This window comes from Mytilus galloprovincialis, chromosome 5, assembly GCF_965363235.1.
Source record: "Mytilus galloprovincialis chromosome 5, xbMytGall1.hap1.1, whole genome shotgun sequence".
Classification (NCBI taxonomy): domain Eukaryota; kingdom Metazoa; phylum Mollusca; class Bivalvia; order Mytilida; family Mytilidae; genus Mytilus; species Mytilus galloprovincialis.
In genome coordinates this window covers 2,382,605-2,401,005 of record NC_134842.1, presented here as the reverse complement: position 1 = coordinate 2,401,005, position 18,401 = coordinate 2,382,605, and the positions used below count along the sequence as shown (strand labels likewise).

Sequence of the window (18,401 nt, the reverse complement as noted above, 5' to 3'; positions counted from 1 at the left end):
ATCACAGAACAGTTTACAATTACCGGAAGTAAATAAAGAAAATGGAGAAAAATGTTGAGATTTTGGAGTCAATGGTAAAAATTGTTTAATTTAATGATCGTGTGCGTTAGAATAATGTCACTTCTAAGCTAAATCTAAAATGAATAACCAAGAGATTTAACTCAATACTCCTGAGTTGTCAAATCCGTTCCAACATATGCAAAGCCTTCCCAACAAATTTGATTTATAAGACAACGAAATTTATTAATTAAAGACGTTTCGGCCACACTTCCAGTTCGGCCACAGTGAATCGAACCATACTGTCAGTTCGTCCATACTCTGTTAAATCGTTTCGGCCAAGATTATAATTACTCAAATGGAATGCTCAGAATATAGCAGGTTGGGAACAACCGAATCCGGGTCTGTTCGCGCCCAATCACGTTCGCACCCTTCCACATTCGCCCCCATTCACTTTCGCACCCCACATGTTCGCACCCGAATTGTGCGAAAAGTTCGTTCGCACCCCACACGTTCGCACCCAATTTTACCGATTTTTTGGAGGTGTATTGGTATAAATATATTTGCCATTGTTTCTAAATAATTCGAGATACTGACAAGTTTTTTTGTGTCATGACAAGTTTATATAAAAAAAAGTCCTTGTTTTTAAGTCGGATTATGTTATTCTGACAACAACTATTTCATTTATGTGTTGAATAATTCTTAATCGTGTTTTGGTTAGTGTATTGAAATAATTTGTTTTTCACTGTTTCTAGTCAATTAAGTGCGAATCTGACAACATGTTGAACAACTGGTATGCATGGTAAGTGTATTGCTATAATTAATATTTATTTTATTAGTATTTACATCAAAGCAATTTAAAACAACAATCATGATTTATAAACAACAGTAAACAAGAACACCAAATTAGGCTGTTTATAAATACCAATTAGCAATAATCATATATAATCAACATTTAATAATCAATCATCAGATTGATAAAAAAAAAATCTATTCAATAAATTCTCAAATTTTATTCAAATAGAATACAATCATTTGTTATATTCATATGAATAATTTCTAACCATGCTAACAATTTAACTTAAATTTTATTAAAAATTGGGCGCGAACATGTAGGGTGCGAACGGACGCGGGGGGCGAAAATGTGAGGTGCGAACGTGTAGGGTGCGAAACTATATTGGGCGCGAACGGACCTGATACCGCATACCTCTATATGGTAATAGGGCTCTTCACGGTTAGTTCGGCCATATTGGATAGGGGCAGATTTTTTGGAAGGAGGTGGAAATGGTATGAAAGTGTTGGAAATCTTATGTGTGTTTCCAAGCAACAGCTCTGTTTTAATGATGTTTTCCCGTATTTTTCACACCATTTTTACCTCTATTTTGAAAATCTGCCCCCTATCCAATAATGGCCGAACTAACCGTGAAGAGCCCTATTATACCTGTATAGAGGGATAATCCTTCTATAGAGGGGTAAAATTATCCCTCTATAGAGGGATATTTTTGTTTAGACTGGATTTAAATCAATATAGGGCAGAATGGCATTCTCTACTTATTATGGCAGTAACCTGGAACAGTTGATGCACCAATTGATGTACTAAATTTAATATGCAAATGCCCAGTTTGATGCTTATCTGACTAAATATAAAATCTATTGTTCACCATGATTGAAAGCTGTGATGATCAGGTAAATTCTACTCACTTATGCCTAACTGAACAGAATTTCTATTGTTAGATTTAACATGAAATTTAAAGGTCAACTATTCCTTTTGTTGTTGATCAGGTGTTCAGATAGGTTTACAATAGATTGCAAGTTTTGTCACTTTAGCAGAAAACTGGTTATCCCAATTTTTAGTAAAGTGCATATGTTGATGCATATAATGCTAGAGATTATAGCCAATATAACTAGAAAATGCCATTCTGCCCTAATTTGCTTTAAATCCAGTGCAAACAAAAATACCCTTCTATAGAGGGATAATTTTATCCCTCTAAAGAAGGATTATCCCTCTATAGAGGTATAATCACCATTCAGGGGGTTCGTTCCCAACCTGTATAAGCAGAGCAGGAGTTTCAGGTATCAGGTGGGTTCGCCTAGTCCAAATAATTATGACGTCTGGCAAGGCTATTTTTTTTTTTCTTTCTGGGAGGCGTCCCAGAAAAAAAATAATTTGCTGGGAGGCGTCCCAGAAAAAAAAATAAAATAGCCTTGCCAGACGTCATAATTATTTGGACTAGGGTTCGCCCTAAGTTCATTCGCCCATAGAGTCTGTTCGCCCATGGAGTCGGTTCACCCTACTTTAATTTTTTATTTTCATTAGTATAAACATATTCACACCTTTGTTATTTAGCTGTATTTTGCCTCCCAATGAACTTAAACCTACTCCGAATCACCTTAGGGAGCTACCATTTGATTTTATGGGGGGGGGGGGGGGCTAGGATGAAATTCGAAAAAAATAGGCAGGACAGGAGTTTTGAGTGTAAAAAAAAAGGCAGGAGGTTGCATTTCTGTAAATATTGACAATGCAATTTCCCATAGGAACTCATTTTACGGCTAAAACTGTACTACTTTTACTATTAAGTTTTGAAAAAAATCTTGTCCTAGAATTGAAAGTTCATATGCACCACAATTTTTTTTAAAGGTCAAAAGAGGCGTGTTTTTAGAAACAGCTGTATTTACAAAGTGCAACCTATACAGACATTTATTCAAATAGAAAACTCTCTAAAATCAGTCTTTCTCACATTAATCATGTTAATACTCATTTATCAGAATTAAAGTCTTAAAGAAATCACTGTGTATACTCTAAGTTTTTCTTTACTATACATTTTATACCCCCTCCCCTGTTTCAATTTTTTAAAGAATTTGAAAACAAGACTTTAATTATTGCCAGCGTACCCACTTGCATATTTTCTAATAAAAAATGCCTAGAACCTGTTAAAAACTGTTTTAATAACATATTGAAAGCATATCAGAATATCATAAATGTAATGTTTAGCAGTCAATCATTACAACATTCAAGATTATATAAAGTATCCAATCCAGCCTCTATCTCCAGTCCACATCTTACTGTATGCCTATTTGTCAATTAAAGAACACATTTTCTGCCTCAAATGGTCAATTTAGAATTCTTGTCACAACAGTATCATCTGTAACCATATATCTGACACAATTTAGCTACTATATATATACTAGAAGTGTTCAAACAAAGCCATATTTGCAATAGTTGTATGTATGCAGATACCAGTCTGAGATATAAATTCACTTAAAATGTTGTAGAGATGACTGCTAACATCTGATTTTTGAATAACTTCCAAGCATAGTTATTGTTTTCTATATCAAGAACTTTAAAATCATAAAATCATTGCATTTACAAGTTAAATTATTTGTTTTATGACCCAGGGGGTAGGCAATTTTCTATGTTTTTTGCCCCTGGGGCCTCAAATTTCCTAAATCATTCTGCTGTTTCTAGCAATTTGGAATATTTAGTACATATTTAGGATAGAACACACTATTGTAAGTTTTCTTGAGATATTTTTGTTTTTCTAGCTTTTATTCATTATGCCGTGGTGACAAAAAAGCAGATTTAGGTGTTGCGGCTTACTTTTGGGTTATCGAAAGGACACAAATACCCCATAAATAATATTCAGGAAGGATCTATGAGTTTCAATGACTGCGAAGAGTAAATATAAGCACTTCTTTAAAACAATTTAACTTACAAATATGCAAATATTATGATTTAATTTTGTATCCAGGACTTTAAGTAAACTATGCATACTGTAAACTGTGAATTTATGCTGAGTCATCATATGTAAGGCCCAGGGTTCTATCAATCTTCATTAAATATTTATAAAACTTCTTATTTGAGTTAATTTCTTTAAAATCTGTGAAATAAAGCAAATTTTGTTAAATTCTGAATGTTCCCCTTTTTCACCCTACATGTATATAGGTTGCATTTCTGTAAATATTGACTGCAATTTCCCATAGGAACTCCTTTTACGGCTAAAACTGTACCACTTTTATTATGAAGTTTTGAAAAAAATCTTATCCTAGAATTGAAAGTTCATATGCACCACAATTTTTTTCAAAGGTCAAAATATAGGGCTGTGCGGCATATTTTCAACATTTATATGCCCTGAACTTCTCAGAGTTAAAACTTACACTAATTTTCTTAACTACCCCTACCTCGAATGAAAGGTTACCACAGATTTCAATGTAAACAATATGCACGTGTTTATTTACTGGTAACATTCCCAAGTTCTGTCTCTGCGATATGGAACACAGAGAGCATAACTGGGAACCAGTATGTAAACAAAATTAATTTTCTATGAATATTCAATTACTCCCCAAAAGAGGCGTGTTTTGAGAAAAAGCTGTATTTACAAAGTGCAACCAGGATGAGACACTTTGCAAAAAAAAAAGGCAGGATGACAGTTTAGGTAAAAAAAGTTAGGATAAACTAAAAAAAAAAATGCAGGACAAAATTTTTCATCCTTGCCCCCCCCCCCCCCCCCCCCCCCCCCATAAAAATCAAATGGTAGCTCCCTTACTTAGATCTACTCTGAATCTCCTTTCGACGTCAAGCAACAACCACAATTGTGTTGTCAAATGTCTTGAATTACGAATCTAAGATGTCAAAGTTTACAGAAACCTGTGTGATTTTACATAATGTGGACAAATTTGCATACTAGTGTAAATACATCTATTCAGGGCATTGAAGTTGAATAAACTTATTCAGATTTTTTCTTAAAATTTATGAAAACATATTGAAATATTGAAAAATTGTTTAGAATCATTAATTGTTCACATAACAATTCTCACTAATTGTTGTCTTTTGATTGATTAGTAATCAAAAATAAACATTAACTTTTGTAAATTTATAAAACTAGTCAGCTTGGAATTATTAAAAACAATGATGTACTAACTGTAAATCATGAAAAGGAGTTATAAGTTCATGTATTGTTATACTCTTGAGACTTGTCTCAGTTATACTGCATATTTTGACTGAATTCAATTATTTTGTTAACAAATATATGTGTTATAAAGATAAATACATTGTATTCAGGTATTCTACTATGCAAATCAAGGGGACTATAATATATTGTTTGCAGCAATACAAATATTCTTGCAATATTTCAACAACTTGTACATTTCCTGTTCAAACAATAATTATTATGCAACTAGTCTGTCTAGACAACAATTAGAAATAAAATATAATCAGGGCAAATGGACACTGTGTGAATGGACCCGGATTTGGAGGTTCATACCTAAGCAGAACAGAACATGGTTCTAAAGGGAGGAAAGTGTAATCGTCTTTAGAAGCAGACAAAACAAATTGAAAAAAAAATGATCAAATTATGCATGTTTATTAAAATATTCACTAAATGGTCCGAGATCACCATTGTCGTCCCTTGATTTTCGTTGTCCACAAATATAGTCCCTAGTGTTGAGGGTTGGTTACTTGCCATTAATTTTTATACCCCTTCCAAATTTATTTCTCCATGTTCAATGCCTCAAATTGCAAGGAGGGGGATGAAATTACACTGTAAAAAAATTTGGGTCCAGAATTTTAAAGGAAAGTAGTGATTTGGTCCAGCTGAAAAAGGTTGAAAATGAGCACTTCGGAAGCTGTCAAAAGATTTCAAGACGCCCTAAACATAAAATTGTCCATATTTTGAGTTAGAGGCGATGAAGTTTTCTATAAATTTGATATAATTTGTCCCAAAAGTAGTACAACACACTGTAAAAGTTTCTTTGAGAAAGCGCAGGTGGGATTTTTTTTATTTTCATTTATGTTCTAAAAGAAATGCACTACGAATTAATTGTGTTCTCGGACCTAAGAGGTGAAATCTGTAAATATAGAATTTGTACTCTGGCAACTTCCCTTAATGATTTGATGGTGTCAACTTGTCAAATAGCATGAAACTAAAGGATTTAAACTTTTATTTTATAGAATTTCTGCAAAAACGACCAATTTTGGCATTTTATTGTCAAAATAGGCATTTTATAACTTTTTCAATATTGATGCATAAATGGCATCCTGACTTTCTATCTGACAGGTTTTAATGTGTCAATATTTGTGTTTCTATGCCTTTATCTGCTTCTTTTACTTATTTATGAACTCTGAATCTACAGAAAAGAAATTTATCTCAGATAAAATGTGCAAAATGTGTTGTATAAATGACCCTTGTCTAACGCCTTGTTCGGATGCAGTCAATAGTGGGGAACTTGGTATATAAAATTTGATGTCCATATTAGAGACCTCACTAAATTTGTATCAAATGCACTTTACAATGTCTATTGTACCTGTTTCATTTCACATAATATATTTCTTTTCTTCTGTAGGATAGCAAGTGGTTTAAATATAAGCCTGTTGAGAATAAATTGCATGCAAGTTTTTCCCTAAAAAGGCAAAAATCTTTGTTTCAGCCCATACTGCTTGTAAGAAAAGTTAATTGCAAGAGTCTTTTTGTGTTCAGATTTGTTGTATCATGTCACATGAGTATAGAAATGATAAAAAAGACACACATTTTTATTTCTTATAGCCTCAACATGCACTTTTTAATGTAAATATGTGGCAAGGCCTAAATTGACCCTAAATTTTTTCCAGTCTTACTTGGCCTAAGACCCTTTTAAACTAATATGATATGTTATTTGTAACTTTTCTTTCCATTTAAAGTACTTTAAATACATATGTAAGGATTATTTATAACCAAAAAGCTTCACAAATTTAAAATTGCTGGAAAATATTACATCTTCATGTAAGGCTCCCCTTCATTGAAAAACCTAAATTTTTAGGGGCAGGCTCATATAAATTTGACTTTTGAATAATTATGCCAAGTCTGATAAATCAAATGAGTACTCTATTGCTTTTAGTACATGATAAGTTATATATTAAGGCATTTAAAAAGTATTTTTTTGCAATATTTTAATTTTCAAAGCCCCAAATGTTGATAGTTGAAATTTTTCAATTTTAACGTCAAAATTTTACACGCAAAGATGAGTATAGAACTTAATTTAATGTCTACAATATACATCCTATTGACATGAAACTTTGTAAGCAGTGTTATAATACATTAAACTTTGTTCATACCAAGTTTTTTTAAGATTTGTCAACTCTTTCTACCCTATTAGGTCCGAGATCACCATTGTCGTCCCTTGATTTTCGTTGTCCACAAATATAGTCCCTAGTGTTGAGGGTTGGTTACTTGCCATTAATTTTTATACCCCTTCCAAATTTATTTCTCCATGTTCAATGCCTCAAATTGCAAGGAGGGGGATGAAATTACACTGTAAAAAAATTTGGGTCCAGAATTTTAAAGGAAAGTAGTGATTTGGTCCAGCTGAAAAAGGTTGAAAATGAGCACTTCGGAAGCTGTCAAAAGATTTCAAGACGCCCTAAACATAAAATTGTCCATATTTTGAGTTAGAGGCGATGAAGTTTTCTATAAATTTGATATAATTTGTCCCAAAAGTAGTACAACACACTGTAAAAGTTTCTTTGAGAAAGCGCAGGTGGGATTTTTTTTATTTTCATTTATGTTCTAAAAGAAATGCACTACGAATTAATTGTGTTCTCGGACCTAAGAGGTGAAATCTGTAAATATAGAATTTGTACTCTGGCAACTTCCCTTAATGATTTGATGGTGTCAACTTGTCAAATAGCATGAAACTAAAGGATTTAAACTTTTATTTTATAGAATTTCTGCAAAAACGACCAATTTTGGCATTTTATTGTCAAAATAGGCATTTTATAACTTTTTCAATATTGATGCATAAATGGCATCCTGACTTTCTATCTGACAGGTTTTAATGTGTCAATATTTGTGTTTCTATGCCTTTATCTGCTTCTTTTACTTATTTATGAACTCTGAATCTACAGAAAAGAAATTTATCTCAGATAAAATGTGCAAAATGTGTTGTATAAATGACCCTTGTCTAACGCCTTGTTCGGATGCAGTCAATAGTGGGGAACTTGGTATATAAAATTTGATGTCCATATTAGAGACCTCACTAAATTTGTATCAAATGCACTTTACAATGTCTATTGTACCTGTTTCATTTCACATAATATATTTCTTTTCTTCTGTAGGATAGCAAGTGGTTTAAATATAAGCCTGTTGAGAATAAATTGCATGCAAGTTTTTCCCTAAAAAGGCAAAAATCTTTGTTTCAGCCCATACTGCTTGTAAGAAAAGTTAATTGCAAGAGTCTTTTTGTGTTCAGATTTGTTGTATCATGTCACATGAGTATAGAAATGATAAAAAAGACACACATTTTTATTTCTTATAGCCTCAACATGCACTTTTTAATGTAAATATGTGGCAAGGCCTAAATTGACCCTAAATTTTTTCCAGTCTTACTTGGCCTAAGACCCTTTTAAACTAATATGATATGTTATTTGTAACTTTTCTTTCCATTTAAAGTACTTTAAATACATATGTAAGGATTATTTATAACCAAAAAGCTTCACAAATTTAAAATTGCTGGAAAATATTACATCTTCATGTAAGGCTCCCCTTCATTGAAAAACCTAAATTTTTAGGGGCAGGCTCATATAAATTTGACTTTTGAATAATTATGCCAAGTCTGATAAATCAAATGAGTACTCTATTGCTTTTAGTACATGATAAGTTATATATTAAGGCATTTAAAAAGTATTTTTTTGCAATATTTTAATTTTCAAAGCCCCAAATGTTGATAGTTGAAATTTTTCAATTTTAACGTCAAAATTTTACACGCAAAGATGAGTATAGAACTTAATTTAATGTCTACAATATACATCCTATTGACATGAAACTTTGTAAGCAGTGTTATAATACATTAAACTTTGTTCATACCAAGTTTTTTTAAGATTTGTCAACTCTTTCTACCCTATTAGGTCCGAGATCACCATTGTCGTCCCTTGATTTTCGTTGTCCACAAATATAGTCCCTAGTGTTGAGGGTTGGTTACTTGCCATTAATTTTTATACCCCTTCCAAATTTATTTCTCCATGTTCAATGCCTCAAATTGCAAGGAGGGGGATGAAATTACACTGTAAAAAAATTTGGGTCCAGAATTTTAAAGGAAAGTAGTGATTTGGTCCAGCTGAAAAAGGTTGAAAATGAGCACTTCGGAAGCTGTCAAAAGATTTCAAGACGCCCTAAACATAAAATTGTCCATATTTTGAGTTAGAGGCGATGAAGTTTTCTATAAATTTGATATAATTTGTCCCAAAAGTAGTACAACACACTGTAAAAGTTTCTTTGAGAAAGCGCAGGTGGGATTTTTTTTATTTTCATTTATGTTCTAAAAGAAATGCACTACGAATTAATTGTGTTCTCGGACCAAATTACAAATAATAAAGAAAGTTTTCAATATACTTATTACTAAACAATTAATTAACAAATTACACATCCTAAATTTTAGTAATATTGATGGCAAGAAAAATGTTTCTGTCCAAATACATATACATTTGTAACAGAATGAATAGGCTAATTAAATGATTTTAGTTCCAGCTTTATCTGATTTAAAATTATATTTTTCAAGGAAGATTGAATTTGATATGTTTTTACGAAATTTTGATATCTAATTATTACATGTACATTTTCAGTTCCAGCAAGCAGAATCTGATCTGAATTATTTGTCCAGGAAGATTGAGTTTGAATTCGATAAAGATAATGAAGAAAATAAGGTGAGAAATTTACTGCATTCCATACATGTTAATTAATATATAGTTAAAATGACATACACCAAAATGTTAAATGGATATTCAGCCAATTATGTGAAATTTTGAGGTACAGTGGCTGCAATAACATATAGGCCAATATTGTAATATGCTCTTTGAAAGTGTCCTAGACTCCTTATCTTCATTGTGGTCAACTTTATTAATAAGATATTCTTCATGCTTCATACAGTAATAGTGACACATTAGCAATGAGGTTTAAAAATATATTCTTACATATAAAAATGATAAAAAAAAAATACTTTAATTTTGAATGATTGGCTGGTTATTATATATATCTTTTCATCATGATTACAGGTGAACCCAGCTAAAATGTTACAGAAAATACAAGACATAAAAAAAGAATATGGATCTCTTGTCAAAGAAGCAGCTGCTATACAGCAAGTCCAAAAGGTTTGTGTCATTTTGTTGTATTTCTAATGATTTTGTAGTTGTCAAGATAGCTTCTTCTTATCTGTATTTTTAGTGGTTTTGTTTTAGATTAAAAAAATGCATCATTGAAACAAATAAAAGTGAGGGGGGAAATATTACAAAAACAGAATAAAACAGCTATAACTCTGCCTCAGAAAATATTATAGGACAAGAATTTGCATTTCTTATTCTGATAAACCATTTCCAGTAATCTTTGGTAGGTTTACAGATACAGTGTTCAGATAGAGTGTCTATATCTCAATTTTTACCTGTTCAGATTACCGTACCAGTTTGAGGGAGAAGAAAAATCTATGTAAATGACTTTTTGAAATAAAATTAGTGTCAGTGGTTTATGAATGAACAAATATATAGTGTATATATATATCAGCAAGACAACAACCCAACAGCACAATAAAAAACGAAAAGCCTATCAGAAATATTTTATCAATTCCTCTTAAAATATTGTTTCCCTTGGTAAACAGGCTTTTGTTTACTGTTGATCAAATACATGTATGTGTACAAAAAATTGAAATGAAATCTGTACATTTTTAATTAGCATTTGTTTACTTGATTTTATAGGAAGCAGCAGATTATTTTAAGACACAGATTCAGACTGTATGTAAATTGTTAGAAGATCTACAACAAAAAACAGGAAAATCAGTAGGTCAAACTTTGTGTTGAACATTACATTTATTTAAATACCTGACACCAAAAAAACTTGCTATATAATTATTATGCAAATTTCTTATATAATCAGTAAATTTCCTCTGACAATGTGTAGGTTTTGTCAAGCTCTAAAGGAGTAGGTTCAGTAAGACCCCTTTTTGGCCCCAAAATATAGCAGTTTTATAAAATTGTAAAAATGTAAACTTTTAGTTATTTATTGGAAAAAAGAATGATTCTGCCACATAAATATGGGCAGTTTTTGACAATACAATGCACATATATCGGGTACTAGCATCATTAAGTCATGCTAAATTACTGAAATCTTCACAATTTGAGCATTTTGTAAAATTTCAGACGGTTTCTGTCTAAAATGAAAGTGGCCGCATTCGTGTTCATTCACAATATTAAAATGTAAGTTGTATTTGATGATAATACATAACAAATATAAATAGAGAATATCATATGGCTTTTTCAATATCGCATCTGTATCAACCCGAGACACCAATATAATCCCAAGAGCTCTGCTCAAGGGATTATATTGGTTGAGGGTTGATATGGTGTGTGATATTGAAAAAAAAATATCATATACACTTTATTATATACATATACCTCAATTCAAGTAGATGTTTTTTTTTAAGTAACATGACGTCATACAGATAAGAAGGTTTGAAATGACGTCATACAGATTATAGGTTTGACATGACGTCATACAGATTATAGGGATTTAATAAAGCCTTTGCAACAGTGACTGCATTCGATGACATGACGTCATACAGATTAAAGGTGTGATAAAGCTTTTGCAACCGTGCTGATATCGATATCATCACGGGTGGCTGATACAGCACGCTTGCCATTGACTGTATTACACATACAATTTATCTGTATTTACTACTAAGTATATAATAAAGGTTGAGGATGAACACGGATGTGGCCACTTTCATTTTTGACAAAAACTATCTGAAAAGTGACGTTTTTTGGCATATTTGATAGATTTTTCATATTTAAGCTTGAATCGGAGCGTTTTTAACCGGATTTTTGTGACAAAAATGTCGGTTATTGATTTGGGGATGTACGGCGGGCGGGCGGGCGGGCGGGCGGGCGGGCGGGCGGTCGGGCAGTCCGGCGGGCGGCAATCAAATGTTGTCCGTGCATTAACTCATGAACCGTTCAATCAAAGCTTTTAAAATTTTAATATGTTGTTACTGACAACTAAATGAAGGTCAAGTTCAATAATGGCGATTTTGACTTTTACCGTTCAGGAGTTATGGTTCTTGAAAGATTGAAAAATGCAGTTTCCAGTCGTGTCCGTGCATTTAAGCATGAACTGTTCTACTAAAGCTTCCCAAATTTTAATATGTTGTTACTGATGACCAAATGGAGGTCATGTTTAATAAAGATGATTTTGACTTTTACCGTTCAGGAGTTATGGTTCTTGAAAGATTGAAAAATGGAGTTTCCAGTCGTGTCCGTGCATTTATGTATGAACTGTTCTACCAAAGCTTCCCAAATTTTAATATGTTGTTACTGATGACAAAATAGAGGTCAAGTTCAATAAAGACGATTTTGAATTATACCGTTCAGGAGTTATGGTTCTTGAAAGATTGAAAAATGGTGTTTCCAGTCGTGTCCATGCATTTTCTCATGAACCATTCAACCAAAGCTTTTGAAATTTTTATATGTTGTTACTGATGACAAAATGGAGGTCAAGTTTAATAATGACGGTTTTGACTTTTACCGTTTAGGAGTTATGGTTCTTGAAAGATTGAAAAATGGTGTTTCCAGTCGTGTTCGTGCATTTACGCATGAACTGTTCTACCAAAGCTTCCCAAATTTTAATATGTTGTTACTGATGGCAAAATAGAGGTCAAGTTCAATAATGACGATTTTGACTTTTACCGTTCAGGAGTTATGGTTCTTGAAAGATTGTAAAATGGCATTTCCATTCACGTTGTTGCATTTACTCATGAACCATTCAATCTAAGCTTTTCAAATCTTAATATGTTGATACTAATGACAAAATGGAGGTCAAATTTGATATTGATGATTTTCACTTTCACCATTCATCAGTAATGGTTCTTGTGATATTGCCAGGACACAAATAAATATTAATAAATCCGGTTTGCTGTCGTTGTGACAGCCTCTTGTTAATGACTAAATCAGTTTAAATCTTTTACTTAAACTAATTGAATCAGTTTAAATAGACACTTAAGTGTTTAGAATGTGTCCAAAATCTTTCGTTCGATGAACCTGAAATTTGAGGCCAAAATCGGCCCTTAACGGACCTACTCTTTTCTTATATAATCAGTAAATTTGTAGGTTTTGTCAAGCTCTAACTCACTATTTTTTGTTGCATTTTATAAATTTTTAATCATCTTAACATATTTATACATAGTACAAATTTAGACTTGGTAGATGCTGTGAACTAATGAAAAGAAAGATAAGCTCAAAATGTATATCTGCTATGAGGAAACTTTTGAGTCAAACCCAAACTTAATGTCAATTCAGAACTGTTCAAGTATTAAATATATGTAATAATCAAAATAGTTTTTGAAATTTTTATCTAACTTTTAATATTACTATTTCTTCAAGACAAAAGCAACATGTATTACATGCATAGCTAGACATATTTTGATTTTTACCTAAATGTTTTTGCAGGATAATGAAAGACCCCAGGAACTTGATAAAATAGAAGAAATATTGGGTGTTAAGATTCCTACAGGTTGTGAGATACAGGGTCCATCTAATGACCAGAAAGATACAGGGGAGGAAGAAGAGAACCACACATATACTATTGATTCTAAAAATAATACAGAGGAAGAAAACACAGCAGGTGATTGTCAGAAAAATATAATTTATATTCATGTCTTAGTTGAAGAATTCCAGAGCATTAAATTAGCTTACAGTAGTATGATTGCCAATGAAACAAATATTCTGCAGAGGCAACATAGTGTGGATGGAAGCAACTATCTATTATCGCACAATCTTCAAAAATAAAAATAACACAGACCAGATTGTAAGCAAAGAAAGCAGCCACATGACAAAATGTAGTAAAATTAGAATGAGTAGACAAATGTCTCATTGGCAATCATACCACATCTTCTTTTTTATATCAACAGCTTGATTTATGTACAAAACAAACATGATATAGAACAACAACAAAAAACACTATTACTGAATCACAAGCTCTTTATATTTCTCATAGTTCATGTCAGTCTTATTTGGAACCACAGAGAAATATGACAAATAAAGTTTGCAGTTAAGTGTAAACGGATTCTCAACCAACAATCGTTTTCCTTGTCCTCGAAATATAGTTATACAGAACTCTCACTTAATATGTTACTTATGTGCAATTATCTCCCTTGAAACTGTTAGACATCTATACAGGTGACTATTATGTGGAAATCTAATTGTTGAAGAATTCAGATATTTGCATATATAAGATGTAAAATTGTTTATAATGACTAATATTACTAGATATTTGCAGGAGCCGAGTGTTGTTTATCCCCTGCCGAGTTACGATCTGGTACCTCTGAGTTTATAGAGATCACCGAGTCAGAGTTTGATACAGTATCCTCACTCATAAAAGGAAGAGTTAAACTTTTAGAAGTTAATATGGTATGACATAATGTATTGTGTATAGATCAAACTAAAGAATTAGAATTGATTTCAAAATTTAGACCCAAAGGAGAATTGATACTTCATATCATTTTAAGTTTAGAGTGTTTTTTAACGAATTCAAAATCATAGATTTGCAGACTTTTATATTATGCTTAGTGTTTTAAAATCAATAAATATGTTGATATATTGGTGATTTATTCTCAGCATAAATAAGCATATAATTTTTGCCACTGAACATTTAATAGACAAACATCAATAATTGATAAATTGACATTTTGACTTCTTTGTCCAACTTAATAATCAATTGACCTTTGAGTGTTGTCCTATGTCTTTTAACAGATCATATATATCATATATTATATATTAAGTTTACTATACCAACATTTCGATTACATGCCTTTTAGAATATTTTATACACATGCATATTATATCAACAGTTATATTACCTGTATTATAGGTATACAGAATATTGTGGAGACATTTTAAAGAGGAAGAAAACAAGTGAGTTAACTTTAGAAGAAATTTTTTAAAAATAACATAATAAAAAGTAATTATATATTATTTCAGAAATACGAGGAAACAGTTTGAAAAGGATGTATCTGAGGAAAATGCCACACCTCAAGTAATGATAAAATATTGAGAGCAGTTGATGTCTGTTCTATTGTTCTAGTTTTAGGTATTTTAGTGTGGTGTTATTTTAAAATTTTCACTGTTTTGTTTTTATTATGTAATTTATTATTTATGTAATAAGTGTTCTGATAAGTGCTTTTGTGTCCTATGCTTGCTATTGTTAATGACTTTCATAAACTTTAAATGGTGCAAACTTTAGTTAAAATGCAGATACTGGTCAACAAATTTGCTATTTTTAAGTTATAAAGGGACATAACTGCAGAACAGTTAGTGACTCACTGCTCAAATTCAAACTGTCTGATTATTTATTATGATAGATGTAACCATTTCATTGTTTCGTTATATAGAAATGATTTATAAGGTATAATTTCTATATGAAGAAACAATGAAATATATGTAAATACATGTAAAGGTAATTTTTAACAAACCAATCCAAGTATTTTATTAGAACATATTAAAGCGTTTATTTTTTATTTGGCTAATAAAGGATAAAATTCCTACTTTATACACCTTTGATTATATTACAGATCACCTTTGTCAGCAGGTGAAATGAATAAAATGGGACTGAAAGTGTTTGGTTCAACAGGAGAGGCTAAGTTAAAGGTATAATAAAAAATAGTCTTTTTAATGCATTAAAAATATGGTTAATCAATTACATATTATTTAAAGAAAATTAATATCTGGAAACCTCGGCAACTGTTATCTATCTGCAAACAAGAGATTTTGGACCATTGCCTACAATTTTTGGGGTTTTCAACGTTTCTGATGATGATAAATCCATAAATGCACTTTTTTTAAAGTTTTTTATGCCCCATTTATAGGCATTATGTTTTCTAGTGTGTGCATCTGTCCTTTCGTCTGTTCGATCTTCCGTCTGTCCCGATTCAGGTTATAGAGTTTGGTCGAGGTAGTTATTGATGAAGTTAAAGTTCAATGAACTTAAAACTTAGTACACATGTTCCCTATGATATGATCTTTCTAATTTTAATGCCAAATTAGAGTTTTACCCCATTTCCATTGAACATAGAAAGTGAAAGTGCGGATGGGGCATCTGTGTACTAGGTACACACACATTCTTGGTTATTTTTTATTTTTAAAATTTGTTGATGCTACATTTTCTCTGGCTTTAGACTTACTGACTGTTTTTATATTACAGGTACTCAGGGCTCTAAAACTACTTACCATTTCAAGGAACAAAGACGTACAGCTAGTGTAGTGTAATGACTATAATTAACCAAAGAATACATGTTAGTTTTGTTGTACATGACATTCATGTGTATGGTTGTATGAGAGGACAACATTATGTACCACAGATGTTGTATGAAGAGATTCCAGCCACAGTTTTATTGTGTGAACTGTCTGGTCTTTGTATCATAGAACAACACAGTCATGACATTTAGTTTAAAAATAATGAGGGAATGACCTCAAAAAATCAAAAAATCGATGAAAATTCAAAATAAAAAGATGAAAGAAAGAAAAACAACAATGATGATACTATTAGTGAATGTTAGGTAAATTTAAAATAGTATCAAAGCCAGATTTATGACAGATTTATAGTTTTTTTTGAGCCTGCAACTTTTGTTGCAGAAAGCTCGACATAGGGATAGTGATCCGGCGGCTATGGCGGCGGCGGCGGTGTTAGCTCACTTCTTAAAAGCTATATATTTTAGAAGGTGGAAGACCTGGATGCTTCATATTTTGTATATAGATGCCTCATGTTACAAAGTTTCCGTCAGTCACATGTCCATTGTCCTTGACCTCATTTTCATGGTTCAGTGACTACTTGAAAAAAAAGTTCAGATTTTTTGTAATGTTAAATTCTCTCTTACTGTAAGTAATAGGATATCTATATTTAGTATGTGCGTACCTTGCAAGGTCCTCATGCCCGTCAGACAGTTTTCACTTGACCTCGACCTCATTTCATGGATCAGTGAACAAGGTTAAGTTTTGGTGGTCAAGTCCATATCTCAGATACTATAAGCAAAAGGTCTAGTATATTCGTTGTATGGAAGGACTGTAAGGTGTACATGTCCAACTGCCAGGTGTCATCTGACCTTGACCTCATTTTCATGGTTCAGTGGTTATAGTTAAGTTTTTGTGTTTTGGTCTGTTTTTCTCATACTTTATGCAATAGGTTTACTATATTTGTTATAGGAACGATTGTAAGGTGTAACATGTCTAGCGGGCAGATGTCATCTGACCTTAGCCTCATTTTCATGGTTCAGTGGTCAAAGTTAAGTTTTTGAGTTTTGGTCTTTTTATCTAATACTATATGTCATAGGTCAACTATATTTGGTGTAGGGAAATATTTTATAATCTCTATGTCAGTCGTGCAGGTTTTATTTGACCTTGACCTGGTTTTCATGGTTCATTGCTCAGTGTTAAGTTTTTGTGTTTTGGTCTATTTTCGTAAACTATAAGCAATAGGTCAACTATATTTGTTGTATGGAAGCATTGTTAGCTGTACATGTCTGCCTGGCATATGGTTCAACTGACCTTGACCTCATTTTCATGGTCCATGTTAAGTTTATGTGACAGTGGTAATAAAGCTTTATATTTAGGAGTATCAACATAATATCAATGATTAGTAAAGAAGGCGAGACATTTCAGTGTGTGCACTCTTGTATTTAATTACTGTACTCAATGGTTATAAATTGAAAACCTCTGACATTTTATTCGTGTGCAATATTTTTATAGTGTTTAGATAACTTCATAGATAACTGCATTTTCCCATTTATTTCATATGTTACAATGCTTATACTATAATGTCACAGTGAAAATTTACGCAAATTGACCTCTGGTCAAATGGTGTTACTCATTCATAAAAAAAATTGAGATTGGTGTATAATTTCATAAAATTTCAAAAGAATAATATGTTGTGTATTGTTAATTTTATCATGAGGGTTTGTGGAATCCAAGATATTGGTAGTTGTGTTAAGTAAATTAGATGTAAAATTAGTATCTGATTTATCATGCTAATCACTAAATTAATTTTTATTTGATGCAACAAAATTTTAATCCAAAAACTAAATTTCATATGTACTTGCATGTATTCTGCATTTCTGGAAAACTTTAATGAAGAAGTGTGACAATAGTAAAACAAAATCTTATTTCTTATCACCATTTATGTAATGCTATTCCCTCAGCAAGAGGCAAGTTATAATCATCTTTAAAATTGGGGATTTTTTTTTTAAATAACTTGTAACTTTTTAACATGCAGTTCATAATGTTTGTCAGATTAGAATGTGCATAACACCCGATGAAGTCATTGAAAACCATCAATATATGATTTTTTTATGCCCCTCCTATGATAGTAGAGGGGCATTATGTTTTCTGGTCTGTGGCTCTGTTCGTCTGT

The 18,401-nt window shown here is 31.8% G+C and overlaps 1 protein-coding gene across 1 annotated transcript; it reads left to right on the top strand.

The window, feature by feature from the left end:
- LOC143074953 (SKA complex subunit 2-like) lies at nucleotides 1-16,403 on the top strand. Its single transcript, XM_076250155.1, has 9 exons — nucleotides 1-74; nucleotides 9,587-9,667; nucleotides 10,016-10,111; nucleotides 10,709-10,789; nucleotides 13,451-13,625; nucleotides 14,280-14,410; nucleotides 14,871-14,914; nucleotides 15,571-15,646; nucleotides 16,200-16,403. The coding sequence occupies exons 1-9, from the start codon at nucleotides 42-44 to the stop codon at nucleotides 16,257-16,259; spliced, it is 777 nt and encodes a 258-aa protein (XP_076106270.1). The 5' UTR covers nucleotides 1-41; the 3' UTR covers nucleotides 16,260-16,403.
- Nucleotides 16,404-18,401: the final 1,998 nt, after the last annotated feature.

Bases quoted from the DNA above. Each gene is read 5' to 3' on its own strand.
- LOC143074953 (XM_076250155.1), top strand. From the start codon at position 42: ATGGAGAAAAATGTTGAGATTTTGGAGTCAATG. The intron at 10,112-10,708 runs GTTTGTGTCATT...TTGATTTTATAG, and splicing joins CTATACAGCAAGTCCAAAAG to GAAGCAGCAGATTATTTTAA. The intron at 14,411-14,870 runs GTATGACATAAT...CCTGTATTATAG, and splicing joins AACTTTTAGAAGTTAATATG to GTATACAGAATATTGTGGAG.